The sequence below is a fragment of the Eretmochelys imbricata genome, chromosome 8 (genome assembly GCF_965152235.1).
Source record: "Eretmochelys imbricata isolate rEreImb1 chromosome 8, rEreImb1.hap1, whole genome shotgun sequence".
In the NCBI taxonomy this organism is placed as follows: domain Eukaryota; kingdom Metazoa; phylum Chordata; order Testudines; family Cheloniidae; genus Eretmochelys; species Eretmochelys imbricata.
The window spans coordinates 32,563,786-32,588,901 of record NC_135579.1 but is presented as its reverse complement, the minus strand read 5'-3'; the positions used below and the strand labels follow the sequence as shown (position 1 = coordinate 32,588,901).

The 25,116-nt window shown below is 38.7% G+C and overlaps 1 protein-coding gene across 5 annotated transcripts in view; it reads right to left on the bottom strand.

Moving 5' to 3' along the window:
• RANBP17 (RAN binding protein 17) overlaps positions 1-25,116 on the bottom strand; it is a 270,483-nt gene that overhangs the window by 27,796 nt on the left and 217,571 nt on the right. For 4 of the 5 annotated variants that reach the window (XM_077824282.1, XM_077824285.1, XM_077824283.1 and 1 more), the window contains 3 exons: positions 22,193-22,407; positions 20,764-20,902; positions 14,557-14,723 (listed from right to left, as the gene is read on the bottom strand). In XM_077824282.1, coding sequence (XP_077680408.1) covers positions 14,557-14,723; positions 20,764-20,902; positions 22,193-22,407 — 521 coding nt within the window. Of the gene's footprint in view, positions 1-42; positions 2,784-14,556; positions 14,724-20,763; positions 20,903-22,192; positions 22,408-25,116 lie in introns of those variants that run through there. The other variant, XM_077824284.1, reaches the window with a different exon arrangement.

Here is a 25,116-nt window from a genome sequence, read left to right as displayed (position 1 = left end):
TTATTATTTATTATCTGTATTATCATAGCACCTAGACGTCCCAGTCATAGATCAAGTCCTCGATGTGTTAGGCACTGTACAAACACAGAACAAAAAGACAGTCCCTGCTCCAAAGAACTTACAATCTAAGGATAAGAGAACAGACAACAGATGGTTACAGATACAGGGAATATAAGGAAACAATAAGACATTATCGGTCAGCATGAGAGACAGTGGTCTAAGCAAACTATGGTAATCCTACTTGACTGCATCAGAGTAGAGTAACAGCATATTTAGGGAAAGCTGATCAAATTATTAATCACCAATAAATTATCCAATACATTTAGCCCTTCTTCTATTTTCAAATTGTTCACACATTGATCTTAATTTCTATAAAACGTATTTGTCATTTGCAACTATTTTTAACAAATAATTAAGACGACGTTTGGTAAAGTAAATCAGTGATGAACTGTACTGTAACAGAAGCTATTCTAAATAAACATGGAAGACAGATAGGTGATAAAGATGGTAATAAGTAAGCTACTTCTTTATCTTTTATAGTCACCACATTTCTTAGTGAATATCACTTTTCACAACAACAACAAAGGATAATAGCACAAGGCTATTTCATGCAGTCATCAAAACAAAGTGAACTGAATATTATATTTCCTCCTAAACACATTACCCCTGCAGTTTGACACTCAACATTTCAAGAGCTAGCATCTCTCACAAATTTCTTTATGAATTTTTTCTGATGGACTTAAATCCTTTAAGTATCTATGGAAGATTATTTTACTTGTCATGCTAAAAGATTTTGATGGGAGACTACACTAACTCTAATTAACTGATTAATTTTAAGGGGAGCTCTGTGGGAGTTCTGCAGTAAACTACGCTAACTTAAGGACCAGATTCTGTGTTTTGGCTCTGGCTCTGTTTGTACTGCTTTGGTGGCGATGCAAAAGGACTGGATACTGCTTGTAACTCACCAGCAGAGAATCCCTTTAGGACAGAGCTGACTCCTGTACAGGATGTGCTGCCTACCAGCACAGGGCATTTGTGTCAGGGAAGAGAGGAGCATGGTCAAAGAGTGCTAAGCTGGACTAATACTTCACTGGAGTAAAGATCCCCTAGAGATCACATTCCAGTGGTGTAAGTTAGAGCAGTTCTCAGGCTGCTTTAATACACAACAGGGCCAAGCCACTGCAGAATCAGAGAGCTGTAACTGACTCTGCCTGCACCTTGAGGAGTTCAGACCCAAAGGAAAATTGAGCCCCAAATTTTTAAAGGCAGAATCTAAAAATCCTTTATTCTAGGAAGTAATTGATGGAAAAATAATATGTCAGGCCTTAAGAGAGATTTTTCTTAAATGAAGCTATCTAATAAAAACCAAAGTTAATGGTTTAAGCACGTCACTTTTTAAAAAAGTGTATTTGTTAAAGTGAAACACAATCAAACATCTCTCTAAAACGAGATCATAATAAAAGTACTAAAGAAGAAAGTAACATGATTTATTAACAAATTGATACCGAGGCATCACCAAACCAAAAGGAGGTGGCGGGGGGAAGAGCTGAACCACTCAGCTGTAGTGTATCCAAGCCAAATTTAGACTTTCTTCATAGGAAATACTCTCTTATGAAATTATCCAGTGAACTACAGTGTGTCTCGCCTGTAGGCATTTCTTCCCTTCAAAATTATGCATTTTCCTAGTGAGCTTTTCGTGAGCTGTTAGAAGGACCTGAGAGCCCCCTATTGAAAATTTAATCTAATTTAAATGTATTTACTTAGTCTAATCTCTTGGAAGCTATGCAGCAAGAAGGAGAGGGGTGATGGGGTTAGGTAAAGAAAAATACATTAGTTTTAGTGGACCACAGCTCATAGAGTCATGGAAATGCAGGGCTGGAAGGGACGTTGAGAAGTCATCAAGTCCAGCCCCCCATGCTGTGGCAGGACCAAGTAAACTGAGGCCATCCCTGACAGGTGTTTGTCTAACTTGTTTTTAAATGTGTCCAATGATGGGGACTCCATGACCTCCCTTTGAAGCCTGTTCCAGAGCTTAACCACCCTTATAGTTAGAAAGTTTTTCCTAATGTCTAACCGAAATCTCCCTTGCTGCAGATTAAGCCCATTACTTTTTGTCCTACCTTCAATAGACAAGGAGAACAACTGATCACCCTCCTCTTTATAAAAGGCTGTAACATATTGGAAAACTTATCAGGTCCCCCCTCCTCAGACTTCTTTTCTCAAGACAAAACGTGTCTAGTTTTTTTTAACTTTTCCTCATAGGTCTAAGGTCTAAAAGGTCTAAACCTTTCATCATGTTTGTTGTTCTCCTCTGGATTTTTTCCAATTTTTCCACATCTTTCCCGGAACTGGACATAGTACTCCAGCTGGGGCCTCACCAATGCCCAGCAGAGTGAGACAATTACCTCCTGTGTCTTACATACAACACTTCTGTTAATACATCCCATAATCATGGTAGCCTTTTTTGCAGCTGCATCATATTGCTGACTCATATTCAGTTTATGGTCCACTATAACCCCCAGATTCTTTTCAGCAAGTCATTAAAGAGCTCCTGATGGAGCCATATTGGCCTCTTACTATTCTTCCTGTCTTTCCATTGCATCGGAATAGTTTGCAGTTGTGCCTTTAATATTGGCTCCCGGAGGAACTGCCAGCTCTCCAGAACTCCTTTTCCTCTTAGATTTTCTTCCCATGGGACCTTATGTACCACTTCTCTCAGCTCGTTAAAGTCTTCTTTTTTGAAGTCCATTATCCTTATTCTGCTCCTCTCATTCCTTCTTTTCCTTAGAATAAATGAAATCTGTCATTTCATGATCATGGTCACGCAAATTGCCAATGTCCAAACTATAATCCTAGTGGGATTCTCTGGGTCCGTGTCTTTTGTCACTGGAAACCAAATCTACCTTGGTCATTACGGGCCAAATATATTAATATATTATATATATATTATATAATATTAAATATATTAATATTTGTCTGTTATAAGCTTGGCTAAGACATTTGTGAAAGGGATCTCACAAAACTGGGTGACAGGGTAACAAAATGGCAAATGAAATTCAACACTGATAAGTACACAGTAAGGTCCACTGGAAAAAATAATCCCAACTATCCATATATAATGATGGGTTCTAAATTAGCTATTACCACTCAGGAAAGAGAACTTGGAGTCGCCGTGGATAGTTCTCTGAAAACGTCCACTCAATGCACAGCAGCAGACAACAAGGGTAATAGTATGTTAAGAAACTATTAGGAAAGTTATTAGGAAAAAATAAGAGAGAAAATATCATAATGACACTACGTAAATTCATAGAGTATCCACACCTTGAATGCTGTGTCCATTTCTGGTTGCCCTATCTCAAAAAAGTATAGGGTGGAACTGCAAGAGTTGAGAAGGGCAACAACGATGTCCAAGGGTATGGAAGCACTTCCTTCCATTTGCTTTGAACTTGCTGCCTATTAATTTCATTTGGTGACCCCTGGTTCTTGTGTTATGCAAAGGGGTAAATAACACTTCCTTATTCCATGACACTTAGTCATGATTTTATAGACCTCTAATATACCCTCCTTTACTCCTCTGCTTGGTCATCTCTTTTCCAAGCTGAACAGTCCCATGTCTGACCCAGTATGGCAGCCCCTATGTGCTTATTTGCCGCTAAAAGTATTAATATTCACATAATGGACTTATTTTCCCCTTTGAAAGGAGAAGATATCCAATATCAAGGTGCCTTTTACTTGTTCTCTTGCACAGGAGACCTGTGTTTCTCCTGTTTAGCTGTGTCCTGTATATGAAGGAGGGGGGCCTCAACCAATATGCAGTTGTGAAGGTTTGATTTGGAGGCAGAGCTCCTTAAGTCTCTTTCTCAGTGCAGTGAACTATGCAGTGAATGGATCATGGTTCCACACAATACTGGACTTATTCAGTTTACATGAACTTTTGAAAACTGTGTGCCTGGTGCAGAAAGTTTTCCACTACACTACAACCTTTCTTTACCGGGTGCAAAATTTTTTCCATAGTCCAGATTATGTACTGAACAGAGAAGTTTCAGAGTAACAGCCGTGTTAGTCTGTATTCGCAAAAAGAAAAGGAGTACTTGTGGCACCTTAGAGACTAACCAATTTATTTGAGCATAAGCTTTCGTGAGCTACAGCTCACTTCATCGGATGCATACTGTGGAAAATACAGATGATGTTCTTATACATACAAACCATGAAAAAATGGGTGTTTACCACTACAAAAGGTTTTCTCTCCCCCCACCCCACTCTCCTGCTGGTAATAGCTTATCTAAAGTGATGACTCTCCTTACAGTGTGTATGATAATCAAGGTGGGCCATTTCCAGCACAAATCCAGGGTTTAACAAGAACGTCTGAGGAACAGGGGGGTAGGAAAAAACAAGGGGAAATAGGTTACCTTGCATAATGACTTAGCCACTCCCAGTCTCTATTCAAGCCTAAGTTAATAGTACCCAATTTGCAAATTAATTCCAATTCAACAGTCTCTCGCTGGAGTCTGGTTTTGAAGTTTTTCTGTTGTAATATCACAACTTTCATGTCTGTAATTGCGTGACCAGAGAGATTGAAGCGTTCTCCAACTGGTTTATGAATGTTATAATTCTTGACATCTGATTTGTGTCCATTTATTCTTTTACGTAGAGACTGTCCAGTTTGACCAATGTACATGGCAGAGGGGCATGGTTGGCACATGATGGCATATATCACATCGGCAGATGTGCAGGTGAACGAACCTCTGATAGTGTGGCTGATGTTATTAGGCCCTGTGATGGTGTCCCCTGAATAGATATGTGGGCACAGTTGGCAAGGGGCTTTGTTGCAAGGATAGGTTCCTGGGTTAGTGGTTCTGTTGTGTGTTATGTGGTTGCTAGTGAGTATTCACTTCAGGTTGGGGGGCTGTCTGTAGGCAAGGACTGGCCTGTCTCCCAAGATTTGTGAGAGTGTTGGGTCATCCTTCAGGATAGGTTGTAGATCCTTAATAATGTGTTGGAGGGGTTTTAGTTGGGGGCTGAAGGTGATGGCTAGTGGCGTTCTGTTATTTTCTTTGTTAGGCCTGTCCTGTAGTAGGTGAGTTCTGGGAACTCTTCTGGCTCTGTCAATCTGTTTCTTCACTTCCGCAGGTGGGTATTGTAGCTCTGTAACAGTCCTTGCTGCATTGACTACAGCATCTCTACAAGAGGCCAGTCCTATTCACTATGCACCTTGCATTGGGCAGGACAATCCAGTGGTGTCCAATAGCAACTAAGCAACCTTCTATGCAAGTGCTTAGCCAGAAATTTCAACTTGATTTGTTGGAGTAAGTTAATTTTTGTTCATAGACAACCTACACCATCATTCCCTTGGCAAAATTATCTGTCAGTGGCAGATCATCAGTTAAGTGGTAAAAAACACAAAAGGGAGAGTCACTGTTCCTTATCCATTTTGGTACAATACTGTATTATTTCCAGACAGCAAATACCATTGCTAATTGGATTTTGGAAAACCACAGTGCCCTGACAAAATGGGTGGCACTATTCACAACATTGGTTCAAACCTGCTAAATGGCAAAGATAATTTTTTTTCAAACTAGCACTGACATGCTTTTCTGAGGTCTTTGCGTTATGTAACAAACGAATGAAGTATGGCAAAAGTTAAACATTTTTAAAGTGTTCAAGTATTATACTGCATTGCAAAAACAAAGAATACATATTTGTTACACTTTTCTGTGTATGTATTTGCTATTTTTGAAAATATTTATATAGCATACAAAGATAAGCTTATTGAGAAATACAGCCAGTTTTTTGATTCTGTAATGGAAAAATGTTGGCTTATTTTTCCACCCAAAAGCAATGAATGGTAAGTAATACATGATAAATACACAATAAACTTATAGATATGATGGTAAAACATCATCCTAATGATTTCATTTAATTACCCTGAAATGCATTCTATTTAATATTCACCACTCAAAAGCCAATTTACAAGTGAAAGAGGTGATGGGACTTATTCAGAAAGACGGACTGTCATTCATTGCAATAGTTATCTAATATACAGAAGTTAATAAAGCAGATTAATCTACAAGTCCCTTTAAGCCATCACTGAGTTTAGAACAACTGCCTCTTTGACCTTTAACCCTCCTGCTGTGCACCAGTAGCAGGTGCCAGCTGCACTAAAATTATGGCTGACGTGTTTTAACGCAAAGTCTTTTCTTACTTTGCTTCTGACCAGCAGCTGACCCTGCAGGAGTGATTGTCTCATGTGCTGGCCTAAAGGCTACATAAACCAGTAACTGATAAACAAAAGCATACATACACCAGCTGCCTAGCCTTAGGGTACACATCCTACACTGACACCTCTAGCAGTTTATCCTGCAAGCCAAATTATGGCTTTTTGTTTCCATACATGCATTCTGTACAATACTTGTTACTTCATGGAACTAAACTTCCATCCACCCCAAGATCTGCCTGTGTTAACTTTGTCTCAGTCTGAATGATTAGGAAGAGATTCTCGTTTTGATTTAGCACCTTTAATAAGAGCATGCATTTTTCGGGTACATAGATAATAAAACTTAATTATGTAGTTTAGTGTTAAAATTCTTAAAAATCAAATGCTTTAATTCATATCTAATATTGAATCAAGGCACAGCACTAAACAAAACAGTACCAGAAAGAGGACTAGGCTCCTGTGTATTCTTCTAATTTCATAATTAACAGCACTCCAGTGTAGTGATAACTGGGTGGTTAGCATTATATTTTATATTGAAGTTACTGATGCATCTACATATACGCAGTTAGAGCTAGGTATAAAGCAAACAAAACCATATTTTTCATGAAGATGAGATGGCTCTGACATAGTTATCTTACTGATACAAATTACACAAGCACAAAAACAATTGGAGTAATGATTAAATGCAGTTATGTACATGGGAGACTACTAGTGTACATGTTAACATATTTAAATGGTTTCCCTTCATTAAAAAAATTATATATGATATTAAACCATCAATCAAAGCTGAAACACTAGAGTCTAAATGTATTGTCACTGGTTAAAATAAACGACTTTGAGACTGAATTTTGGCTCGCTCAATATGGTGTCTTTTCTGTTGCTTAGCCACCCAAGTCTCTGCTGGCTTGGGCTACATCTGGTATATTTCCATCCCTTTCAATTAATAAAGCAAGTTATGATACTATTGGATCACAGTTTTAAACTGCGCTAAGAGGCTGAAAACAGATGCCCTCGTGAAAATCTCTTATTGTTGTATCAAGGCATTTAGGGCTCAATTCTGCCAGCCTTGTTCCAGCAAAGCATTTAAGCATATGCGTAACTTTAAACACAGGAACAGTTTCACTGACTACAATGGGACTATTCAGGCACTTAAAATTAAGCATGTGCTTAAATACTTTACTGGATTGGGGTGTGAAAGTGCTCAGCACTTTTCAGAACTGAACCCTCTGAGTATCATTCTATTTCCTTTTAATTACATATGCATACGCTGGAGTTTCCCCATTAATTTTTCTGCATGGTCCAAAGCGTATGTATTATAAATCTCCTCAATGTTTTTATTTTGTTTAGTGTGAGCGGCTCCACACTGGCTATATATTTTATTGAAGTCTATGGGAAAAACAAATATACCACATAATTAAATGTATTAAAAAAAGGAAAATGGCAATTTGGAAGGCACTTTTTATTTTAATAATATCCAGATCTGCCTTTAGTTACAACTGGATATTGCATTCTTTACTTTCCTGTCCTAAATTGTTGCTCCATGTAGCTGTGAACTGTTTACGTTATTTAATTTTTTTTTGTTACCTAATCAAAGCTCTGAGCACCTGTGCAACATTAAAACATATAAAATTAAACAACATGACCCACATAATCTACTCATCATACAACACCAGCCCTCCCCCATCAACTGCCCCAAATACCTCAAAGCACCCTTCAAAGAAAACAGATGAGCATTAAAACGTGCCTGAAATCCAGCTCTGTTGAACAATTACCACATCCTACTTTAGAGATGGTCATATTTCTGCTGTGGGGAAAGTGACTCTGATATATTCTTTACTTACCTTACAGGGTTGTGAGAATTAATTCATTAGTGTTTGTAAATGTCTTTAAGACCCTTGGGGGAAAATGGCTATAAAAGTAGACAATTGCAAGGTCAAATGCAGATGATGCCTGAACATTTTCAGATGGGACTAGCATGCTACCTTCATAACAATTTTACAGAATGGGCATAATTTAAAATACAAATATTTCTAGTTTAAAAACCAAAGAACAGCTCTTTCTTTGATAAGCTAAGACGTTAAGCAAATATATTAGATTAATTTAGCTTATCGTACATGAAAAAGTCATTCTGAACTAACAGCACACATGAATTTAGAAGCTTTACTGGACCATTTATTTAATGACCTTTCTATTATGCAACATTTCCGCTCAAGTGATAAGTACAGTAATACTTTGATAGCACCTCCCATTCATTACCCTTAATTAATACAGCCTTACAACACCCTTTTGAGGTAGGATCTATTACTCTATTTGAAGATGGCAAAATAAGTTGCCTGAGGACTCACAGGAAGTCTGTGGCAGAGCCGGGAGCAGAACCCAGAGCTATTTCCCATTCCCATGCCTTCAAGAGACACCAACACCTTAAAACATGAATGTTAAGTAGTTGTTTCTGGCACTATACCTGTCCTTGAGTCCCTATCTCATATTTGTGCTTTTAGGCTCCCATCCACTTATTTATAAATAATGTTGCTATGTGACAGAACAAAGCAAACAGAAAGAGAAGCGGTGTCCCTTTAATCACAAGGCCATACTTTTCTCTACCGCTCTAAAGGCTAAAGAAAAAGGATTGGTGCCTCCGTGATTATGGCAACACATACATTTAGTGAATTATAGTCAATGACTGAATCACATCAATTCATGGTATACAACCACTCACTGAGAATTTTATAAGAGAAGATTTGTTGTGAAATATTTCATGTCCAGTTTGGAATCAGAAATCTACACTCAAGATATCCCTTCTGTGCTTCTAAACTGGATACATGAACAATGAGACTTCCCCAACAAAATGTCCTGGCTAATTGTATGCAACAAAATAAGGTGGAGCCATAAGATAAAAGACATCTTTCTCTTTTTAAGTATGGGAAGATGTTCATTACACAGGGACTTTCATACAGAGGCAATTGTCACAAGCAACCAGTCATTTGCTTTGCCAGTGACTCCCCTGGCTTTTTCAATTTCTTCACACTCGCTTTTCAGTAAGTTTTTCTCTTTCCTGGACAGCTTTCTCTTCTATAGTGAACCAGTAGTAAAGTGCTCAACTTGGGTTCATGACATCACTCCGTTACCCCAAAAATTACTTTGGATTGTGATGGTACAATTTCAGCAGTCTGACTGCACAGCTAGGCACAGAAGAATCCGAAACAGATGCCGTTTGCCTAAACACAAATATGTGTGGTCTTTTTTTTGCTAATTATGAAAAACATCAGACAGAAACATTAACACATTTTATTAATGACATATTTTAGAGTGTTCCCAAGTGAGACAAGTCTACTTTAAATCCTCATGTAAATTCACAGCATCTATTAAGTATGCTGTTGCTTCTCCTGCTGCTTACTACAATGAAATGGAATCAGAATTTTAAGTATGAAAAATGTACCATACAGTATGTCAAAATGCTTAACAATACCACTTCAATCTAAGCACAGGAAACAACAACAAAAAGGCAGCTGATTTCCTTTTTGTTGTAATTCACTTTGGGATACATGGCATGAAAAGCACTATAGAAAAGTAATTTTCATTGACTGACTGACTGCAGAAAAGAATGAATGTGGTTTCCATTTATGTCTCTGCTGAAGCATGATCCCTATAGCTCATGTCAGCTATTCAAAATCTGCAGTTAAATGCAACTGGTTTAAAAAAATAGAAAGACATGTTGGCTTTTTTAGCCTTGGCTTGAACCAAAGAGCTGCACAGCACATAAAAACATGAAGCTATTTGTTTCAAAGAAGCTGTGTTAACATTACATAAGACGAACTCTTTAGAGTGACATTAGCTAAGAATGTAAAATTAAAATCACATCAGTAATACTGCCTCTTAGAATGGGCTCATTCTGGGTATGTGGAAGGTGTTGTTTCCGCAGCTCTTGCAATTATGCTGCTACCGGCAACTCCAATAAGGATGTTCATTCTACACAATTTTATTTTATTCTATTAATCTAGCAGACAGGACCAGCCACACTAAACAGACACAACTCTTAAAATCCCACTGCTCTCCCTCCAAGCACACTAACTCAACTGCCTACCCCATGGGGATTTTCCACTCTAAGGCATAACTAAATGAATACCCATCAACAGATTGCAGTTAATGGAAATACTTTAATATTGCTGACTGTTAATCCTAAATAATCTGCACAATTTTTATTTTATTTTTTTTTTACCCTTGAGGCTCTAGCAGATTGGTGCCCACTGCTATACTTGACTAAACATTCAATCTCATATGTACTCTTTTTTCAAGCTTTTACTGTGACTAAGCCACTTGTGGAATTTTATTTAACAGAGGCATATTTTCTGCTCTATGCTAAGTGCAAGGCAATGTATGTACTGTCACTGACAACACCTGTCACAAACTCTTCTAATAGGCTGTCAATGACAGAAGTCACACAATGATGAAGTTAACTTTTATAAAATGAGATTAGGCTGTATCTTGCTTTCATATTCCTCTTTATTAATTAGAGGAAAATATTAGGACACAAAATAAGAGGTTTTATGTGCATAGAGATAGTATGACTATGTGCCTCACTGCCATGTCACCTCTATTATTTTCATCATAAAGCCTGTTATATCATCATCAATAATAACCTTTTGAACTTGTATTGCATCTTTCCTCAGAGGACCTTAAAGTGATTTGTAGAGAAATATTATCAATCCCATTTTATGGATGAGAAAACTGAGGTACATTTCAATTTCAATTTGTCTGATACAAAAAGAAAATCATTTGATCAAGATATTCTAGTTTCATAGCTCGTTAAACAACTTTAGAGAAGATACTCTTCATGATCCACTAGAAACTTTTAAATGTCTAATTATGATTCCAGAGATTTAAGCTGAAAAAAATGTTCTAACTAGTAAATAATTACAGTATCATTGCATCAGTTTAGTTTAAAGAGCTGACAAACCTCTCTAAACTCAAAGCACAATTAGTCATTAGGGTCTAGTTTTTCAGCACTGTTAAGCAATTTGTAACCCATTCCTTTTAATAGGGTTATGCATTACTTAACCGACACAGATGTCTTGAAAACTGAGACCTCTAGTTATGAAGCAGCAACCTTGTTCATTAGCCTCCATGATAGTCAAATCATCTATAAAACCAGTGTTTAATGGCCAGCCGATGAATAATCAATGGCTCACTTTTCATCTGAGTGTGAAAATGAGAATAATCTAATATCTTGTCCCTCTGGTAAGATGCAAAGCCTTGAGTTCCGTTTCTATTCAGGGCTGATTTATAACCCAATGGAAACCTGATGTAAACATATGATCAATGAGTCCCATCACTGCTAATAATAACCCCCAACCGGCCCACTCCCTCATCTCAAAAGCCATCCCTTTAGGCTATTAGCTCCAGCCAGCTAATCCTCTCTACTATTCCTGCCTGCTGCTTTTACCTTGGCCATCCGTTCAGTCCAGCAGACTCAGAAGTAATTTTATACGCTGCAGAGAGCGGGTGGAATTGATTTTTCACTCAGTGCTCAGTTCCCATCTGAATAATTATCAATTTTACTGCCTCATAAAGGGAAGAGTCAAAATTTCAAATCAATTCAAAAAGAGCTTCTGAGACTACAGAAACCATGCATGAGAATAAAGGTCAAAGTTGTCAGTGACCTCGGGAGATGATGTCAGATATTAGTACACTGAACAGTTGACATCAGAGGCACTCAATATGATATGACTAGTGCTAATGCAAATCATATTTATGCTGACTACTGGAGACCAGTCATTAATATTTAAAAGAGTATCTGAAAGCCTGCATTCAAAATAAAATATAATGTATTCCACAGATTATGAAGTTAATAAAGATTGATCACTGCTTAGTCTTATGCTATAAATTGAAGATTACCGAGTATTATTAACAACACACAAAATATTACATTAAGGTTGTAACAAAAGCAACAAATGTGTGGAAATTCAGAGTCAAGGCTGCCCGTTCTGTCCTTTACACTCCCATCACTGTGCTCATATTACAGTACTGCCCACTCTGACATATGCAAATATGGAATCCATTGCTGGATTCCATAGAACTTGCACAGGGTAAGGGTACTGTGAGACATGATAATGGCATCATGTCATATCTCAACAGTGCCAGTAATAAATGTCTCAAATATACTCTCAATATGCTACTTGCCAGGTATAGTGGGCATGCTTAAAAAGTCAGCATTTGCCATGTTCATCCTCTAAATTAGAATAGTAAATAACAATTATCACACAGTTACCCCAGTTATCACATGCCGATTTTTTTTTTAAATGGCAACCAACACATTTGCTACCTAAGCATGAAGACAAAGGTCATTGCAACATGGTGTTTTGTGGACATCCTTTGTTTTCTTTAAAAGCCCCAACAATTCCGTTCTTGTGAAACTGTCAGTGAAACTGTATTGGGTGTTTTGGGACCCCATGGATCCTTGCAGTGTAGTAGTTCTAGGCAGTGATGAGCTGCCAAAATTTTAACAACGGGTTCCCTCTTCACCCCACAAGGGGACATTGCCCACCCCCGCCCCCCTGGGACTCCTGCCCCATCCAACCCCCCTGCATTCCTTGACACCCCCCCCAGGACCCCTGCCCCATCCACCCCCTTCCCCTGTCCCCTGACTGCCCCCTGAACCGGGCAGGAGGGTCTCGTGGGCCACCATAGTGGGTGCCCACCCCACCCCTAAGAGCCAGAGGCATCTGCCGGGGGGGCGAGATGGGGAGTCCCGGAGGTGTTTACCCGGGGCAGTTCCCAGGAAGCATCCGGCAGGTCCCTCTGGCTCCTAGGGATGGGGGAGCGTAGCTAGGGAGGTAACAGGGGGAACGGCCACTCACCCACCGATCACATCAAAAGTGGTGCCTTAGGCGCCGACTCCCTGGGTGCTCCGGGGCTGGAGCACCCACAGAGAAAATTTGCTGCCCGCCCTGTGCCCGGCCCCAGCTCACCTCACCTCTGCTCCTCTTCCTCCCCTGAATACGCCGCCCCGCTCTGCTTCTCCGCCCCCTCCCCCGGCTTCCTGCGAATCAGCTGGTCGGTGGGAAGCCTGGGAGGGCTGAGAAGCAGGCGGCGGCTTCCCGCTCAGGCCAAGGGAGGTGGAAGTGAGCTGGGGCGGGGAGTGGTTCCCCTGCGTGCCGCCCCCCGCCCCCAGGATAATTGCTGCAGCGCGGGCGGCCCTCCTCGCGCCCCCCTTTCCTCCCCAGCTCACCTCCGCCTCCCTGGGCCTGAGTGCGAAGCCGCTGCCTGCTTCTCAGCCCGCTCTGGCTTCCTGAGCGAACAGCTGATTCGCGGGAAGCCTGGGGAGGCAGAGCAGAAGAGCGGGGTGGCGCATTCAGGGGAGAAGGGGGAGGTGGAACGGAGGTGAGCTGGGGCCGGGGGTGAGGCGGGAAGCTGCTGGTGTGTGCTTTGCACCCACCAAATTTTCCCCTTGGGTGTTCCAGGGCTGGAGCACCCATGGAGTCAGCACCTAAGGCACCACTTTTGGCCGGTTAAATTTAGAAGCCCTTTTAGAACCAGTTGTCCCTCGCGGAACAACCGGTTCTAAAAGGGCTTCTAAATTTAACAACTGGTTCTAGCGAACTGGTGCGAACCGGCTCCAGCTCACCACTGGTTCTAGGTACTAAAAAAAGCCATATGAAATTTTAAGATAAACTAATTAGTCCGATACCCTGCACCTGCCTAACCACCACCTAACCTTAATGTATCTGGATTATAATGTACACTGCTGGGAGAAAAAGTCCTTCCTGACTACTGCAGTAGTCAGTTTCTTCCCTGAAGCGTGATATTTGATTACTCTTATATTTGCCTTTGACACAAAACCCCCCAAATAAAATGTCACCTACCGCACAAATGAAATATTGTAGCACAATATCAATCACATCCAACTAGAAAAATGTGCTGATTTAAAATACCACAATGTTCTTGCTCTACCTCAAATACTTTAGAGATACCCCCCTCCCTTTTAAAAAAAAAGTAACCGTGAGGGATAATTTATAAAATGAGTATAATGATGAATATTGCATTTCCTCAGCCTATGAACTAAAGTGAAACCTTGTAAAAAGTTATCCTAAAATGTGAGTACAATAGCCATGTCATCAGCGTGAGAAAAAATATCTTCACAATACTTCAAGAATACTGGCATGAAAACAACTCTGAAATTAATTGGGGTGCAAATATATATCAATTTAAAGAGACCAATCCTGTTAGTAAATAATTGGAGTTATCATAATCTAAATTACTTCAAAATGATGAAAATAAATAGAGATAAACTTTGTTCACAAATTTAATAATATCTCAGAGGAAAGTTGAGCAGAGCTTAAGTTTACCTGCTGTAGGACTTCAGGGTTCTGTTGCATGAAGTGCAGTAATCTTTGTCCATCCTGTGATATTTCTCTACATCTTACTGGTTTCTTGCCTTCTTTTGCTATGTGCTTGAAGAGGGAGGTAACAACGTAGTCTAAACTAGCACAACAGCTGGAGGAGACAATTGTATCTGCATAAGCAATGAAAGAAATAGTTTTGTAATCGCTTCTGTAATAAAACAAAACAATTATTATGAATAACTTGCAGGAGTGAAGAAAATAATACACACAAGGTAAGCCTGGAAGCTTATTTTAGATATCAGGTTAAATGATACTTAATTTTACTACTTGTTCCTTTCCTTTTAAAATTTCTTGGTATTAAGCAGATTATGGCCCCAATCCTGCAATTCACAATGGACAGTGGACTGCTGGGTCCACGCAACGTCCTACAAACTTCATTGAGGTTCTGTGTGAGCCGTGATTTACCCGCACATTGTAAATTGCAGAATCAGGACATTACTTTTACTTATATGAAATTATATATTCAGCAGATTTCAGATTTTTGGAAACTACGATTGTTTGTTTATAGCCTTTTTACAGAGTTTAAAAATTCAATTTAAAGAGACACCGTGAACATTTAAAGTAACTTTTTTAACCTCTTGACTGTTGCTGAGCATCTCAGAAGTGTATAAATGAAGGTTTGTATTCACAAATGTACTAGTAGCATCTCTCTCCCCCAATATTATGTATCATTTTCTAGTATACAAACGTGTGCCAGATATTTTACAGGACACACCTAAGTGGCGCTACCCTGCCCCTCAGAGCTTACAACCTGCACATTAGATGCCAAACAATGAGTGAGGATCACAAACAGCAGGGAGGGGAATGGGGTAAGGAAGGAGAAGTGTTACAGTAAAGTATCAATTGGTTACCTAGTTTAAGGCGTGATGGTTCAATTACCATTTTTAAAAAAAGTAAAGAAGATAATAACATCATAGAAATTACGGTTACTGACTAATGTTCCATTGTTTTTCCTGGACTGTAAAGGCATGACAGCAAAGCAGGATATGTTGGAAGCAGGAGCAACAGCTACCTCATATCTTTACTGATTATATCTATAACTAAGGTAACACATTGAGAGATTAAAAGCTTAAACCTATTTGAAAGTAACTATGTCTGTCTGATTTATGTAAGTTATTTTGCTGCTAGGTGTTGCCTGCTGTGCTGCTGCTGTGGAAGTGGATTCTGTTTGTTTACATGCATCAGTGTGGCAAAAACAGCGTGCTGGCCCTTTTTTCTCTGTGCAGGCTCCTTTTCTTCCTTCTAGCTGTACTGGTACAAAATAGCAGCGCTCACCCATATTTTTTCTTAGTCTATCAGCTGACATTTTTCCTGGCCCAAAGCACACTGGCTGCAGTTTAAACCCTCAATCGCTAGTCTCAGCTGTAGTTTCCCTACCAATTCTAATACTGGGTTCTAATTAGAGTCCCAGTTTAACCAACTGTTGGTTCCTCATGATCCTAGCACCAAAGTTCTCTGTGCACACAGAATTTTTTAACTTCCTCATTTGCTGGATGCAGGTTTCAGTCGCAACTGATGTTCTCTGCAGGTGCAAACATCACGCTCAAATGAGCTCACCAGCATTTAGGGCTCCATCCTGCTCCTGCTGATTTGAGTGGGAACAAGACTAGGTCACTTACAGCTCATAGTGCTTACTTAGATGGGCTATCGGAGTAGGGGTGCGTGGGAGCCGGAGAAGGAATTAAACTGTTAAACGTTCATTTGGAAGGGAAGGGGATTAGAAGGATCCAATTAAATGTATCTTGAGTTCTTTGAACTATACTAATTTGGAGGCTTGCCAACCTTGCAGTGTTCATTTAAATATATCCTTCTTGTCACTGGAATACTTTGATCTGTGTCAATTTAACTCTTTAAACTCTGTGTATCATGTTGTTTTTAACTTTCCTTTATCTAAATACCAGCACTACATAGTTTTCAAAGTTACATTCTTCTGAGGTCTTTGGAAATATTTAATGGACAACACAGTCACAACTGACCTCACAAGGCTATGTCTCCGCTCCAAGCTAGGGGTGTGATTCCCAGCTTGCGGACTCATACTTGCATTACCTCTCATTGGGCTAGCGCGCGTATCCGCAGCAACACAGCTGTGGCAGCACAGGTATGTACCCACCCATTTCATGCAAGTTTGTATTCAGCACAGCTAGTCTGTGCTGCCACTTCCACGACCCATGCTACCACAATTACATCATCGAGCTAGCATGAGCACGTGCAGCTGAGCGGGAAATAACACCCTAGCTTGTAGCGTAGACGTAACCTGTGACATGATCCTGAAAGGTATTAAGCACTCCTGAGAGGTGCTGCGCTCCCTCATTTTCAATGGTTTCCACTGAAGCTGTGGGTGTTCCAACACCTCACGGGAGCGCTTCATATCTTGCAGAAGCGAGCCCACTCCACTAAAATCAGTTGATGTTTTGTCATTGAACTCAACTAGTGCAGGCTGCTGGGAAGATCTGCCTGAGTAAAGACTGCAGGAACAGGCCCTTACTGTTTTCTCTACTAAAAACAGTCCTGCATATAAACAAGAGATACAACTGATGGCTGAACTGAAGCAACATCAATAACGGCAATGTATTTAAAAATACAAATTTCATCGGATGGCTTTGTTGTACTTCTACACCAGTGATTTAACTCCATTTGGTTTTAAATTGAATACAACAAAGTAAATCATGAACATCCATCTATAAAATCACAGTGGCTCTAAACATGTTGATACTGTGCAAGTAAATATTTTACGTTCTACAATAAGTGATCTTAGAAGGACAGTGGACAGGTCTATCCTATCACCAGCTCATAAGGATCTGATACAAGTGTTAAGGGCTACTTATATTGTCCCATAACGATATATCAAATATGCTTTTCAGTGCTCATTTTTCCTTCTGATTGCAAGGGCATCACAGACATAAAGGCCACGCAAGCCCACCAAACTGATTTTTCTGGGTGTGCAGAGCCTTGTGCTGAAGTTCTTATTGAATCTCACACAAGACAGATAATCATATATCTGGAGCAAATAAGTTTAAGAAAAAATTACAATTTCTGGGCTGGAGGTAGAAGGAAAAGATGGAATAGGGAGAGAAAGGATCACATGGGAAAACTGGGAGGCAGGCCTGGATAAATAGGAAAAGCCAAGATGATCGCCCAAGCACTCAAACCAGTTATATATTTATATCAGCCTTAAGGTGGTTGACATTATTGCAAAAACAACTTGAAGAGGCCTTTTGGCTTTAACATTAACATTTAGTGAATGGTGCCAATAGATGTAAAGAGCATTATTTTTAAATGGCTTGCTAACATTGTTGAGCATGTCATAATTTAAGAGATTTTTTTGTTTCTAAGATAAAGGTAAATGGGACAGACTTGTGTTAAGTGGCATTTCTCTGTCCATCAATTCCGTACACTACAATGCCAGCATTATCTACCTTTGTGGGTAAACTAGGAAAGTAAACAGATTTAAGCAACTTAACAGCTAAATGAGAAAGCAAGGCATAGAAAATGTTATATTTTTCTTTTTCTCAAAGAATGGCATAATTGCACTATTAATCATAGGAGAATTAGAAAAGCTTCACATAGAGATTAGTGACAACATGCCAGGCAGGCTACATTAAAAGGTTCCAATCCACTGAGTCAGCTGTGAAAAAGCCAGGTAAACACTTTAGAAGAGAACTGTTGGAGTGTTTATCCTTGCAATAAAAGCCTAGATGAGGACTTCCATTACAGCTGATTTACAGCCAGGGGCCTCCAAAGGAATAAATATAATTTCACAGTATATTATCAAGTGTGAAATCATGATGCATGCAGAGTGTCCACTCAGGGACAGAATGAACAGTGCTGAGAAATGAGGATTTGGGGCTTCTTTATTCTTCAGCTAGAGCTACAGTACAAATCTCAAATGCTGAGCTTCCAGGAACTAAGAGAAATGAAAATATATTAGACAAACATTTCTCCTAGGGAGGGGGGAAAAAGTCATTTCCTGGGATTTAATTTTTTAAATAAAAGAGAGGTACTTCATTTTTGTAATTATTTTTGAAGATGATTCATACGTTCTAATGGTTTACAATACATTTTACCCTATCAGACTGCTTGCAGCCTTGACACTGCTATTCTTCAAGATGCTTTTGCAGCATGCATGCTTTGCTTCACTAAGAGAGGGATCCAATTTATATCAAAATTGTCCATTTTCAAAGGGCAGAAGGCTATGTTGGAACATGAACAAAAATGAAATAATTGTTTGCTTCACTGTCAAATAACATGTATTACTCCATATGCTGGGATTTTTCGAAGAAGCCAAAGAGAGTTAGGAACCCAAATCCCAATGAAATTTAATGGGATTTGGGCACTTAACTCCCTTAGGATCATGGCCACTAATTGCTCTTATTGAGGGAAGATCAGCTTTTGTTGACATCCCGTTGTAGGAACAGGAAAATTACTCATTTTACTGTGTAAAGTTAACTACCTGAATATATGAATTGATTTTATGGCTTATGTGACAGAATCGATACCTTCCATCAAGAAATCAGTTTTCGATACATGTTGATGTTATTAAGAAACAGGATATTATAGCTAAATAATCACTTTACCACTCAGGCATGGACTGTAAAAAGGCTCTGTTCCTGACTGACAATTCAGGGAAAGACAAGTGAGTTCCTTTTAATGTGTAAGTGAGGTTCATTCAGATCAAAGGGTATGTCTCATTACTTAACATTTATGTAGAGTCAAATGTTCTTTTGAAATGCTAGGGAATGCAAGAGAAAAATGGGAAACATAACTGGAATTTTACTAAATATGGTAGATAGCAGTCCAATACAACTCAAAGTGAACAGAAATTAATTCACCTGCCAAGAAATTGCATCTGTGCAACTATTATTGTCAATACACTAGTGGAAAAGATTGCTTCAGGACCACAAAGTTACAATAAGGTTTGGATATGACCCAGTCAAAGTAGTTGGGTGTGGGGTGGGTGTCAAACTAAATAGAGCTGAGTGAAATTTTTTGGACAAATAGTTTATTTGGCATTTTGGTAGTATATAATAAAATGATCTGAGGACTCCTCAGTAATGTTGCTTATCTATTCAATGTCCGTTTCCCCACTAAGCATGCTTTTTCTAACAGGAGAAACATGGAATCTGTTTTGTGAAGTTCTGGAATGCTCTGTGATGCCTAGTGTACTCATTCATTACTACAGGGCTTGACTGACCTTAGAGGTAAACAACTCTAGCTATTAGAAAGTCTATATAAACAAATATCATACCTACAGGCTATTCATTAAATACAACTCCTTCCACAAAGTAATAAGAGAGCCATTCCTGACTATCATTTTAGGGTCCTGTTTTCTAGGCTGGTTAGAAAATGTAACTGCAACATACGCATCTTTCTTTAAGGCTCTATACTCTACCCCCATATTTTGACTGAATTTAAGCTATTGAAATCAAATTTCAGTTTTAATCAAACATCTGGATAATAATCTGTTAAAAAGTGCTAATGAATGAAGATCAATTACAACCAGACTACTTTTAATATAATTCTAAATATGATGCTTGTTTACTCTGTGAAGTACAGCCAATAAATATTCTTTATAATGTAAAACCTAATTTTTCTTTTTTATTGATAAGGTTAGCTTAGCCATCTCTACTCATCTACCAGTCATGCTGATAAATGAAAAGTGAACAGCCGGAGGTTACTATTCCATATGCTAACAAATTTTATCTCTGAAAGGCAAAATGAGTCATATACTAACATTCTCTACTGTGAGGCTTTTGGGACAAATAAATCATTTTATATTTCACTGCTGTAAAACTTCTTCAATGATAACCCAACTAGAAGCACATCATTATTATTTTTAAAGTTTCTAATTTGTAGAAAGATCATTTTAAAATATTAATGCAATACACTACTGGCCAGATTTTCAGAAGAGCTCAGCTCCCATTTAGACACCTAAAATAAGTGATCAGATTATCAGAATGCTCAGCACCCACCGTCTCCCATGGTCTCTGGACAATAATTTGTTACACGGCAAATGAATGTTCTAATGGGCCACTTATTGTAGAAGGTTAAGTGAGAGTGGTTGGGTGCTGAGTTGTTCATTTTTTAAATCTCACTCTAATGACTACATATTCCCCACATTCCAATTTCAGCTAAATCATAAGTAACACTTACCTAGTGCAGTAAGTCCTTCAGATATTGAGGTAAGAATATACATTAGCACATGAGGTTCTAAACTGGTAATGAAACTCATATGATCCTGGGTGAGACATTCCAAGAGTGGGTAATAAGACTGACTTAGTTTTCGATATTGCTGAAAAAGAAAAACAAACATTGATAGAAAGTAAGAAATACTATGGGCTAATAGAAATTATAGCATTAAAAATGCAAAGCTGGCTGAAATATTAACAAGATTATAAAAATGCACAGAATGATGCTGTAATAAGTCCCAATTATCTATTAAATTAACAGCTTTTTTCTACAAAAAAGTCTGTCTGTCTGTGGTGGAAATCTTTGATTGTAGGTTACCATACAAATACATAAACTCAGTTTTAGTTTACAAAAATCCCTGGGTAATGAAGTCATATTAACCTTTTTATGCTACATCCCATTAGCAGCTCAGTAAAACTGGTATAAAACATTATTCAGATCAAGTGTTCTGGGAACAGTTTGACAGTTCAGTGGCTAGTGCTTCCTCATGCTACATAGAAGACTTTTTGAGACTAACCCCAGGTTGGCTGAATGCACTACAGAGATTACAGTTTTGTGCAATGATTCTGCAACTTGACCCGCACAGACGGACCCTTGTGCCCACTGACTTTAATTGGGTTCTGTGTGGGTATAAATATATGCCTGTCTGGATCCATCTGCAGGATCAAGGCTTTAGAATGGGTTATTAGGGGCATTACCTTCACTACTGACATGACTGTCAGACTTGGCTGCATGGGCTCACTATCATGTAGCTATATACCAGTATTTGACTGGGGTAATTTTTCAAAAGGGCTAAGGCAAAAGTCTGAGTATTTAGCACCTCTAACTATCTGATTCATCCCTCAGTGTGGAAAATGGCAGTTCCGAATGAAAATGTTCTGAAGAAAGTTCCATGATCCAAGCTAAAGCTGATCATGCACTCGATTTGTTGTCTTTGAGAAGTGACAGTTCCATTGGTATGAGACTAGCCATCTCAAAGAAAGTTTGGTTAATATTTTAATGTTGTTTTATAGAAAGCACACCACAAGAGTTATATAAATTCAGATTAATCCCAGGCTGACAGATCATATAGGGCCAAATACTGCTTTAAATTATATCCAGGGAACCCCAATGTGGTTTTCCTGGACATAAAAAGCCAAAACTGGCTTCTCTCTTTCCCAGACATGTTTTTGTGAATATTTTGGAAATGTTACAATCTGCTATGACAATTCTATCATACATGGAAATACTAATATTCTAGATGTGGCTATAAATACACTCAAGTAACTGGACTAAAAATATAAATTGCATTTGAGCTGTTCTAGATCCTGCTGTCTCATTATAACAATTTGAAGCCTGTGGTGATATTATTTCATAATTCACATAAAGACTCCCAAGATGAATAATTGCTTACAAGCAAGTCACTGTGGGATACTGAAAGCAGCATTTTGACAAAGGCCTGGAGTACATTGTCAAAGTGGTTGTCCCCATACAACTTGAAGACGCCAAAGCTGACATAATTTCCACATAAGGCAGATTTGAGTGCAGAATAGCAGATGGAAATGCCCTTGAGTTTCAGTGGATAAACCTGATCTTTTGACAGAGTCCCAAGAGACAGGATCTGATTACCTGTTCAGAAAAAAAGAAGAGAAAGAAACTGACATAAACAGTTGCAAATCTGGATAGCTCTGTCACTTAACATTCATTTCACTCTTTTATCACTTTTTGTCTTTATTTTTATTATTGCCTACCTGGATAGGATCTTTCTTTTGTAATTATAGTAAAAAAACAATTGCAAAGTTTTAAATACATAGCATGTATACATTTAAAAAGCTGCTGAGTAATTAAGAGTGTAAGAAGTAAAAACATAACCTATGGATTCTCAGTTACCGACGTAGGCCAACATCCTCAATTAGCACAGACTTTTCAACCAAGGCACAGACACAGAGCCTTCAGGGTGGTTCCCACATGGTAGATCTGACTGCAGAATCAGGGCCTTAACTGATAGTTTTCCATACTGTAACTTAGCCTGGTTTTGATCCATTACCATGGTGGCCTCTTGGGATGGTTGTTTATGTACACGCACATTAAACATACCACTCACACCACAGATATGTCCATTACAAAACCAACTATTTTACCAGTCCACAGATGTGAATCACTCAGATAATCTCAGTATTTCTAATGTAAAAATATTACAGAACAGTAAATATTTGGTGTTGCTAGTATGAAGCAATAGTGATTTTTGGTTCTGTTGTGCAATAACTCAGAAGAGCTCTTCTAATGCTCTCTATTTGTCTATCCAGGTACCTATATGACCTCCATTTTCATAGTATCAGAGCACCTCAGTCACTATTGTATTGATCCTCACAATGCCCCTGTAAGAAGGGAGGTATTATTCCTATTAATTGAAGCACTGTGACTGTTATGGCTTGTCTATGTAACATCAGTGTTGGCAGGCAGAATCGAACCTGGGACCTCTGGAGCTAAATCACATGTATAAGCCTCTACTGCATAAGCTAAAACCAGATGGCTCTTAGCCAAGGCTATAGCAGACTCATCAATCTCTAGGTGATCTAGGTGCCACTAGAGGGGGACAGAGCACCACACCCAGCAGGCATGGATTACATCTATACTGGGAGTTATTCCCAAATAGCTAATCCTGATTACCAATAGGCGTGAATGCTCTTACTCTGGAATAAGAGTGTCCATACGGATTAAGTTAATTTGGAATAAAGCACTCTTATTCTATTTTAAGCACCCTCCTCACTGGACCTTATTCTTCTCATAGCAGGGTAGCTACTAAAGAGTGAGATGTAAGCTTAGTACTGATTTTCTGTTACTGTTCTTCCACTCACTTGAAGTAATCCTTCAGAAATAAATACATAAACCAGCAATACAACGGACAGTACTTAATGTCATTTCATTCATAACAAGGCCTGATTTTAAGGAGGCTTTCACATGATCTGCATCTGCAGTTGGGTACTTAAACCAAACAAGTGGTAGGATGTAACCCTTAAAATCTATTGGTGGTGTGAAAATATATGTGCATACGTTAAACCCACGAAAGATAAACTGTTGTTTTAAAATCTGGATTGGAATGGTAAAACAGATAACAAAACAACCCAAACTTTCACATTGGTGGTTTGGCACATTGCAAATATCAGACAGACACAGACATGGTATCATTTCATACTAGTATTCTTGAGCATTTTCTATTCAACTGAAAAGGAGGCAAATAAGTCTCCTGGATGCTTAAGTAAAACTGAAGAGACAAGGTGGGTGAGATAACATCTTTTATTGGACCATCTTCTGTTGGAGAGAGAGAGACAAGGTTTCAAATTTCCCAGAACTCTTCTTCAGGTCTTGTTTCTCGAATATTCTGGGACCCACATGGTTACAACAACACCACGTAAAGTAAAATTGGACTATTATAGTGAAAAGAAGAGAAAGGGGAGGGTACATTCCACAAGTTGCACCAGCAAGGAAACGTGAGTAAAGACTCTCCAAGCGATGTAACCAATATGTTCAAGGCCAAGATGTTCAAAAATTGGGTACCTAAAGTTTTCAGAGACCAAAACTGGATGTTGGCATTTGTGAGAGTCTACAATGGATAACAGTATATTTTAGCATTCTCCTCCACCAACAGGTGTCGCTGTAAATGCCAATACTAAGCTACAAAAGAAGGAAATAGAAAAATAGTACCCAAGCATAAAAAACAATCAATTTTTAAATTGGGCAGTAAATTGAAAATCTAATACTACTAATACAGCAAGGAACAATTTAACCAAAAATTTAAAAAGAAATGTTATTTTATTAAGTTGCTAGGGCTGAATGGATTACTACACTATGTTTTGAAATACATGTTCTAGAAGCAATTTAAAGCTCATTAGAAATAATTGTCTCTGGCTACTAGAAAATGTGGTAAAATTTAATCCTCATCCAAATGTTACCTGGGCTCTGAAAACAGGAAATTGTTTTGTGCTACTGTGGCTAACCTCAACGCTGACCCTGTGCAGTAACTGCTAGAACAGCTGAAAGCTGAAGCAAAATTAAAAACTTATATCAAAGTATATCATGACAGAATGTAGATAAATAAAAACGGCATATTGAAAGTATTATTTTTATGTCAGTCTCCTATAACAGAGAGGTAAAGGTGTTACAAAAACGTAAAGAAACCACAAAACAAAGGAACAGATGCTCCCCAAATGCACTAGAACACAGTTCTTCTTCAGCTGGGAACCTAAGAACATATAACAAGGAGATTTAGGGTTTATCTACACAGGGACATCCAGGAAGGTTAATCTGAATTAACAAAAGGTGTGATTCTGAAGGGGA